The 9,134-nt window shown below is 50.2% G+C and overlaps 1 protein-coding gene across 3 annotated transcripts in view; it reads left to right on the top strand.

Moving 5' to 3' along the window:
- TGFBI (transforming growth factor beta induced) overlaps positions 1-8,732 on the top strand; it is a 168,636-nt gene extending 159,904 nt beyond the window's left edge. For all 3 annotated transcript variants that reach the window (XM_077138515.1, XM_077138517.1, XM_077138516.1), the window contains 8 exons: positions 51-196; positions 1,005-1,141; positions 1,964-2,094; positions 4,412-4,536; positions 5,771-5,873; positions 6,465-6,544; positions 7,630-7,654; positions 8,048-8,732. In XM_077138515.1, the coding sequence (XP_076994630.1) occupies positions 51-196; positions 1,005-1,141; positions 1,964-2,094; positions 4,412-4,536; positions 5,771-5,873; positions 6,465-6,544; positions 7,630-7,654; positions 8,048-8,088 (788 nt within the window). In that variant the 3' untranslated portion in view covers positions 8,089-8,732. The remainder of the gene's footprint in view (positions 1-50; positions 197-1,004; positions 1,142-1,963; positions 2,095-4,411; positions 4,537-5,770; positions 5,874-6,464; positions 6,545-7,629; positions 7,655-8,047) is intronic.
- Positions 8,733-9,134: the final 402 nt, after the last annotated feature.

Below are 9,134 nucleotides of genomic sequence, written 5' to 3' on the forward strand. Positions count from 1 at the left end.
TTCATTTCAGGAACATGCCTCCCTGGCCCTGAACGCATCTTCTCTTGCAGATGAAACCCCTTCCATCAATGCCCAGACGAAAAGTTTACTTATGAATCACATGATTAAAGACCAGCTGGCCTCCAAGTACCTGTACCATGGACAGACCCTGGACACTTTGGGTGGAAAAAAACTAAGAGTTTTTGTTTATCGTAATGTAAGTTCTGACTCCTAAATCGTGCTCCTTGTTTGGGTCAGCACTAAGAAATAGAAACTGTGTTAGTGTAAAAGAAAATGTCCTCAGTAAGCAGGAGCTTGCTTGGGAACTGGTTTCTAATAAGAAAGGAGAGAATTTCTGGAAAGTATATCTGATACCAGAATGGGATCCTGCAGAAGGATTAGTGTCTCCTTTGCTGGAGGCTTTGGAAATAAACCACTCCCCTCTCCGAGCGCAGAAATGGTTAAGCAGCAATCCACCCTGACCTCACAGAGGTGAGCAAAGGGGTGGAGGAATGGAGGGTTTACATTCTACTTCATGTGAAGGGGCCCCCGAAACAGAAAGCAGGCGTAGCCCTCCTCGGTCCACAGCTTCTCCTCTTTCTCCTCCTGTCTCCTCTCTCTCTTCTAACCAAACAGTTACCCTGAAATATCAGATAGGACACCCAACATGATGTAGGCTTTGGCTGGGAACAACCAGCACCATTTAGCTAAAGACAGCTGTCATCTATCAAATAAACAATTCTGTGCACTCAGTCTATTTATTTAATAATTGCTGATAGACCACCTGGGTAACATGATATTCTCACCACGGAGCCTCTGTGTAACTTTACTGGGGTCTCTGGGACCATAAAATTGAAAAGGGGGACCATTTTCTATTATTTTCTTTCCTGGAGAAAACACGTCATTTTACCCTAGTCTTAATGACCCACCCTGCCCTACATTCATTGATCTTTGTGGACAATGATGTCAGCACGTGGCCTGAACAAGTCCGAAGGAGAACCAGCCCTTTCTCTGTCCCTGTGCAGAGCCTGTGCATCGAGAACAGCTGCATCGCTGCCCATGACAAGAGAGGGAGGTATGGAACCCTGTTCACCATGGACCGGATGCTGACCCCCCCGATGGGGACCGTCATGGACGTCCTGAAGGGGGACAACCGCTTTAGGTAACTGGTCCCATCTCGGGATGGACCTTTGCTAAGTGGTTATGCTGGGCAGGATGCTGGCCTTAGCTGTGTGTCAAGCTCCCCCTCTCTGAGGGGTTTAAAAATGAACACTAGTAGTGTAGTGATGTGACCTTCCAGGCTTGGGATGTCAAAAGGGTGAGGTCACTTCGAAAGGTGAAGTTGGGAAAAGGGTTACTTCTGGGAGTGTGAGCTTCACATCCATGGGAGGCAGAAAGGGGGCCGACATTTTTATGACTGAAGTGCACGGAAAACATCACTCTCTCACTTTAAAGTCCCAAGTGAACCAAGAGCATGTGGCTTTGAGTCCTCACCCTTTGAGGACTATCTATTCATTACAAGAGAAGATTGCTTGCTGCTCCTACTGGGCTGCCGCATGTCAGTTTGTTTTCTTGCCCTGCTTTCTGCATTTCTGGCTGGCTTACTCACTACTGTCATGTTAGAATGTGTTTTCCTATCATGGAGTTCAGCTGCCCACACGAGAGTGGGGGATCACACAGCTCTGCCCTCCCCAGAATCACATACCCTAGAACCCCAACGCCTCTACCAGTCTCTTGGCCAGCCTCTGACCACTCTCTCTCCCTCTGCTGCCTCCTTCCTCCTCTGGCCTCCAACTTCTGCACTTCACATTTATGTTGGGATGGAGAGAAGATCCAGGCTGGAATATCTCCCTCTTTGTGCAAGGGAGGGTGTGAAATCCGATGGTCTGAGCTCAGCTTACCCCCAGCGATGGGATATTCCAGGAAAGCGCCCTGCCCATCCTCCCTGACAGGCGGGTGACCTTTTCTGTGCACATGTCCACAGCATGCTGGTAGCCGCCATCCAGTCAGCAGGGCTGACCGAGACGCTCAACCGGGAAGGGGCCTACACCGTCTTTGCTCCCACAAATGAAGCCTTCCAAGCCATGCCACCAGAAGAACTGGACAAACTCTTGGGTAAAGACCAACCTAAGTCTATTTTTCAATTTTTGTAAAGGAATGGTATTGGTTAGCGACCTAACAAGAAACAAGTGGCCCATTAAAAAGGGTTTAACTTTAAGGAACTTAGCTGTGAGACTATTTTTAGAGGTGCAGACAAGATTAAGGGAACCAGCATAGGGGGATGATACCTGGACTTGCCTCCATTCGAAGCCTTTGCCCCCACCCCATGGGCCTGGGGAAGGGTGGGCGGGTGGGAGCCACAGAGAGTCGGGCCCTGAGTGAGGGGCCACAGTAGCAGGAGCCAGGTGCAGCCACCACCAGGACCACGGCAAGGGGGCCACAAGGTGCCCAGCCTCCATCTCCTCCCATCCCAAGTTAGCTGCGGTGGTGAGAGGATTCCAAGGGGCCAAGGGAGCCTGGATGATAGAGGTCTGCCTCCGGGGCACCAAAAGGGCAGAGAAGAGTAGGAGAGGGCTTGAGGGTAGACAGCAGCCCAGCCCACCCACCTGGGCGTGTTTTCCACTGGGACCTGTAAGAGCAGATGGATAATGACACCGTTGACCTGCATTATATGCTCATTAGGACAAAAGCTTTCCAGAGAAATTCTTCCAGCTGGCTAGGGCACAGTCTCCCAGATTTCCTCAGGACAGGTTGTGGTGCTGGCTTGTGCATTGGCCAGCTGAGTGACCTCTGGCAAGTTGCTTAACCTCACTGAGCCTCAGCTTCCCCATTAGAAAAATGTGGATAATAAGAGTACCTCACTCATCAAGTTGTGAGGAGTAAATGAGGTGGTGTGCACAGTTCTGGGCACATGCCCTCAATCAAAATAGCTGTCATGAGGGTGGGTGGGGGTGGGGGGTGGGTGCTGAGCTCTGATGCCCACCCGGGAGAGACTCTCCCACCCACCCCAGCATGGAGGAGTGAAGGCCAGGGCGCAGTCTTGGGGCCCACACCCCATACACCTCCCTTCCCTTTCATGCGTCGAGCACAGAAAGCTCAGGCTGCAGGCAGCTCAGAGCCGAATTCATGTCCTGTTTAATTTTCTTTATTGCTGTGTCTGTGATGCTGACGTATGTTCCTAAGAAGAGGGGAGAAGTTCATTCTGAAAGTAAACTTTCCTTCCTCCCTCTATCCAGCAAAAACAGACGATTCCCCAGGTGGCCTGAGCCTGACCAGCTTCCATTTCATTTTCGATTGAGCAGGAGCAGAGGAGGGGGTGGGAAACACATCCCCGCGCACCTTCCCCCTACGCCTGCGGGCAGGATTAAACCCCCACACTCCCGGTGACACTCCCGGTGAAGGGGGGTCAGCCCAGTTGTAGGAGATTTCCAAAGAAGGAGGCCCCTCACACCTGGCGGTCTGGCTTGGCTCTTTATCTTCAGGCAGTATTTTTTGGAAGGGGAGCTCTTGGCTCCAGGATGCAGAATGCTTGGGGATCACTTGGTACCTGATGGCTCTGTCTGCGGCACTCATGTGGATTTGTCAATTACCAAGTGAACTCTCCAGCATGCTATAAAACTTCCTCTGTTCTCAGTTTCAAGATGCTGGAAATAGCTGTTCATACACCCTGGGGAAATTCAGCCATTTGACTGGTAATGTGAGTGTTAGCAGCAGCCTGGATGGAGATGACAGGGCAGCTGGCGGCTTTAAAAATTGCCTCCCACACTTAATTTGGGAAATGCCTGCGCACCTTTATGAGCAATAGGATGCTTTCCCCAGTTGGTGGAGAAACTGATGTAGGCTGGAAGGAATGCCGAGACGCAAGGAGGAGGGTTGCTGGAGGGAATACCACCCTCAGCCCTGACCTCATCGGCTCCGTGCTTCCTCCACATTGCAGCTGTTGCCACTTTTAAGTTCTCCCTTCAGGAAACAACCATCTCAAACAGAATCTGCATTGAGGGTAGAATGTGTAAATATGTCACTACTGCGTTATAACTGTCAGGAGCCTCGCTGATGATGAAATGTCCCAGATGCTGGTGCCGGGAAGGACCCAGCTCTCCAGGCAAATATTTAGCTCATGGAGACATGAGTCATGCTCACAGAGCAGTATGGATTAACTCCTTCTCAGCTGCCAGGCAGCCCGGCGTCATTGAGAGCACAGGTTTAACCCAGCTGCCCGACTGCGAGGGCAGAGTCACGGCCGCGGTCATATGCCTTGTGCCTGCTGATCATGATGCCCTGAGCCCATCAAGGGTGTCCAGGGAGTGCTTAGCAAACCAGGGGCTTCTCCATCTCAGGGACTGACCACCTGCGTCTTCTCCTGAGCCCTCCTTGCCCGTGGCAAAGACCAACTTTGGGTTTAACTCTACCTCCTTTCCCCACAAACCTGCAGGAAATGCCAAGGAACTTGCCAACATCCTGAAATACCACATTGGCGAGGAAATCCTGGTTAGTGGAGGCATTGGGACGCTGGTGCGGCTGAAGTCTCTTCAAGGTGACAAGCTGGAAGTCAGCTCGGTGAGTGTGTCTGCATACAGAAAGCCAGGCTGGCACCAGGGGCCAGGGCACATCTTCCCGGGATGGTCTTAGACACACACAGCCTTTAAGATGTATCCTGAACCTCTGAGAGCATTTTGTCTGCAGAGAGAGAGAAAAGAAAAGGGCCTTCCAGGAAATCAAGTGAGATAATGTTTAGACATGATTAAGAACTTTCAGATTTGCAGGGGAAATAAAGCATATGATTTTGCATCTGGGAGAAACTCTTAGATCCTCCTCCTCTTAAGACGATGCTAGGCAATTAATCAATTAATTCTGTGTCCTGAATCATGAATCCGCTCCCCCACCCAGGGGCTCACTGAGCTGAACTAGACCGGCCCAAGAGGCTTTTCTCAGTCCTGGTGCCTGGTCTGCGAGCCTGCCCTCACTCTGCATATTGGTGATACACATCCCACTTTGGAGCTGTGCTCAGGGGGTCCCCACTGGAAGAGAGAGAACAGATAGTCAGCCCCTCCCGGATCCTGCCTGAGACCTCACTGTCTGCCCCAGATGAAACCACTGACCCTCCCTGAATAAGGACCATTCTTCCAGCATGTGGCTGGCCCCACTTCTGCTCCTTCCTTCTCTCTCCTGACCTTCAGCCATCCCGTTGCCTGCCAGGGAACTCGGGCTGCGAATGACTCATTTGACCTCTGCAGGTCACCTGAGAATCTCCCAGAACCCAGTGTTGGGTGTGGGGTCCTATCTGTCTCAGGCTCCAGTTCTCCTCTTCCCCTCATGCCCATTTCATGGGCTGTTCGGAAGGCCTGAGCTCTATTTACCCTGGGTGGGCCTCCTGCAAGAAAATCTTCAGTGAACAAGAGAACTTGCAAGAGCCCTTCACCTGGAGCTGGACACCCAGCTTCTCTTCCCAGCATACCACCTGATTAGCTTAAAGGAAGCCTTTCTTAAGCCTCAGTCTCCTCTTCTATTAATTGGGACAAAGCTGCCTACCCTTCTTACCATACACAGTTGTGAGGATTAAATGAGTAACACATAAGGACATTTTGTACAAGAGCATGTGCCAGGCCCACCCACGGGGTTCAAGTACCCCACCATGCTGGAGGTGTGTTGAGGGCAGCAATTGCTCCATTCCCCGAGAGTAACCCCAATGCTTAGCCCAAGACCTGGCATATGTAAGTGTCAGTAAATGTTTGCTGAATGAACAAAATAGGTATGCTCTATGCTCAGGGATTGTTGTCTCTTTGTCCCTTAGAAAAACAATGAAGTGAATGTCAATAAAGAACCTGTTGCTGAAACTGATATCATGGCCACGAACGGTGTGGTCTATGCCATCACCAGTGTCCTCCAGCCTCTAGGTAAGTCCCTCAGGGAATCCACTTCCACAGTCTGGAGCTGGGCTTCCTCTACAAGTGGCCATTGGTCCTCAATGGGAATACTTTCCAAAATAAAGAGATAAGAATAACTTGTACTTGGGACATTCAAACTGTGCCTGTGCAGATGGCATCCCTGTGGCTGGCTGAAAAGTGAGGATTAGGAACTGTTGGTTTCAAATGCCCTATACTAAGGAACTTGGGGGACAGATTTCTTTTTACTGGATTGCCTAGTTTTCTTAGCCCCACTCAAACACAGATGCTGTGTGCAGATGCGTGAATATGATTCAAAGAATCCCTCTTGTGAGTCTCTCTCCAACTGTTTGCTCTCTTTACCAATAAAGTTCAAATTTATTGAACTTCAGTCTAACCTCAATCCTCACTTATGCATTCACCTTTCTTTAGAGTCTCTTCCCATGGCCAGATCCTATCACAGGCCATAAAAAGTTACAAAGGACAAATTCATGTGAAAATATAGGCCAGAAAGCCCAACCATGACCCTCAGTCATGGTTGATATGGATGACGTGCAGATAGCTTCACTGTCTTACAAAAGTTGCCTTTTCTTTCCTTTCCAGCCAACAGACCTCAGGAACGAGGAGATGATCTTGCAAACACTGCACGTGAAATCTTCAAACAGGCATCAGCATTTTCTAGTGTAAGACACCTGCTAGGTTTGCCCGTGGACTGATCAGCCTTGGGTCCTCTACTGGGGACCACGGAGGAGGCCCTCTAGGTCCAGGGAGGGGGCTTGGGAGGCTCCTATCTTCCTTCACTGCTCTCCATGAGCTCCCTGGAACCTTCTTCCCACTCCTGTTGGGTATCCTCAGCCCTGGCCCATGTGGATTCAGGGTCAAGAACCCAGGCAACTCCTGCTTTCTTTGATGGTCAAAGCCCATACCTTAAAATAGAGGCTTCTGAGCCTCAATCCATGGAGAAGCCATCACTAGCCTAGTGAGAACAGATACAGCTCTGGAATCCATCTGCCCAAGGAAGGCAGATCACCTTGAGCTGACCTTGCAGGGGTCTGGCCTGCCCTGAGCCTGGGCCTCTGAGTCTCCACTCTGTATTCCATCACATTGCCCATCTTGGGACATGCTAAGGCTGTCCTGGGGAAATGGGGGAGGTTCTGCACAGTGATACTGAGCCTGTGTATGGAACTTCCTTTCCCTGCCTCATCCTTACCTCCTTCTCAGAACCTCTCTGACTCTTTTTGTTCTTCTTTTCCTGCCCCCTACTGGTCCTAGGGACCCCTCATGGTTCTGCTGATGCCTTGGATTAGGTGGGGCTCCTGGAAAATATGGGGCACCATACAAAATGTTCACATTTCAAGAAGAGAGGCTGTAGGGGGCAGTCCTTAACCCAAGGCTGGGAGCTTAACACACCACTTCATGTTTTAAACAGAGGGGTCTCCTTACTGCCTATTAAGAAGGGTTCTTGGTCCTTAGCTCGTACCCCTGGGAGCCACCCCGCTACAATCTCAGCTCCAAGCTGTGGTCTCTGTGGACTTAGAGGTCTCCCAGGGACACCCTTCTTAGACTCAGCCTGGTAGAGGCTGCACAGCACTTGGCACTGCCAAGGCCAACTGAGGACTTTCCGGAGCCCATCAGGTCTACTCTCTCCGTCCTCTTCCTCACCCCAGCTCTTTTTCTGAGTAGGGGAGTCAATGGGCAAAGCCACTCCCATAAGCAGATGCAGGTATAATTTTCACTAGAAAACCTGATGCCTTATGTTTTCTTTCAGGCTTCCCACGGTGGTGTCCGATTAGGTAAGTCTGGTCTGGATTTGAAGTCTTTACTGGCTTGTTTGGGTCTTCTCCCCTAAACAGGGCCAAGCCCACCAGCTGCTGTATATAGATAAGAGCATCATGGTGTTATAAAAACAAGCCTGGCCTTTGGGGGGGGCCTCAAAATATGACCCAAGGGGTTGGCAGGGGCCCATGACGAGGATGTGATTCCAAGCTAGTAGATGTAGAAAATGCCAATGCAGAACACTAGTGGGCGAATGAGAAATGCAGTTACACAAACCAAAAAGCACCTGCTGTGTGCGGGAGAACATGGCCGAAGGAAGCCACTGAGCCCCTGTCCTCAAGATTTGACAGTGTCCTAGAGCACCGTGGGGAGTCTGCATCTTCTCCACCTTTCGATCTCCTCTCTTTCAGCTCCTGTCTACCAGCGGTTATTAGAGAGGTTGAAGCATTAGCATGAAGGACCAGAGGAGGAATTCTCTCCAGCAGCTCCCCAGCCATTTCCCTCACTTTGCCAAAGAGACTGAATGTTTTTTAAACCAAATATCACACTTCGATGTAGATGGGTCACTCAATAATGGGATCTGAGCCTCCGGTGGTTGGGAAGAGGAGGGAGGGATGTATTTTTCATTTTCTCCCCCTAGAGGGAGGGATGTATTTTTTATTTTTTTCCCCCTAAACATGGCTGTTAAACCACTGTATACAGAGACCTGATGTCACAGCCTGACATTCACTCCCGGAAAGGACCCGTTCCAAATGCGGAGCGTCCCATCTGTGCCAAGTATTCTGGAAAAGGAAGCCACGGTTTTGTGAAACTCACAAAATATGAATTAAGCAATCAAGCATTATTAAAAAGTCCCAACATGGTTTTTTTAAAGCTCTTACAGTTGGAGAAATGGCATCATTATAAGCTATGAGTTGAACTGTTCCATCAAGCATGTTTCATATCTACACAGTCTGGACGTGTCTATGTGGCCTTACTTGATAGAAAAGGAGGGATATGCAGAGCAGGCAGAGGCCCAGGATTTCCCAAGGAGAAGGGTGGCAGAGCTGTGGTGTGTTTGTAATAATAAAACCAGCGAAATACGCCCGGCGTGAATCATAGTATGTGCTGGCCTGTGTGTTCAAGAGAGCTGCGCCTTTGTGTCTCGCACAGAAGCTTTGTGACTGCAGTGCCCTTTCAGCACCTTGATTCCCGGTAGGATGAGCTCAGGAAGGAGCCCTGAGGGATGGTTTACGGGACTATCCATCAGCTGGCCCTCCAATACCCAGACAGCTGGGGGCCTGAACCCCAGCCTTTGTTGGCCATGTTTGCATTTCAGCCTCCACCAGCCTCTGGGTCTCATGTTTTCAGTTTTCAACTTGTCCTGTCTTTGGCTTCCTCCTATTGGCCTAAAGTCTTCTTCCAGTGTCATGACCCCTGCCTCTGTGTTGTACTTTCAAATCCTCAGCACTACCCTGTGAAGTGATCCCCATAAAGGGACTGAGGAAAGCTGCTAAC

The sequence above is a fragment of the Tamandua tetradactyla genome, chromosome 20 (genome assembly GCF_023851605.1).
Source record: "Tamandua tetradactyla isolate mTamTet1 chromosome 20, mTamTet1.pri, whole genome shotgun sequence".
NCBI lineage: Eukaryota > Metazoa > Chordata > Mammalia > Pilosa > Myrmecophagidae > Tamandua > Tamandua tetradactyla.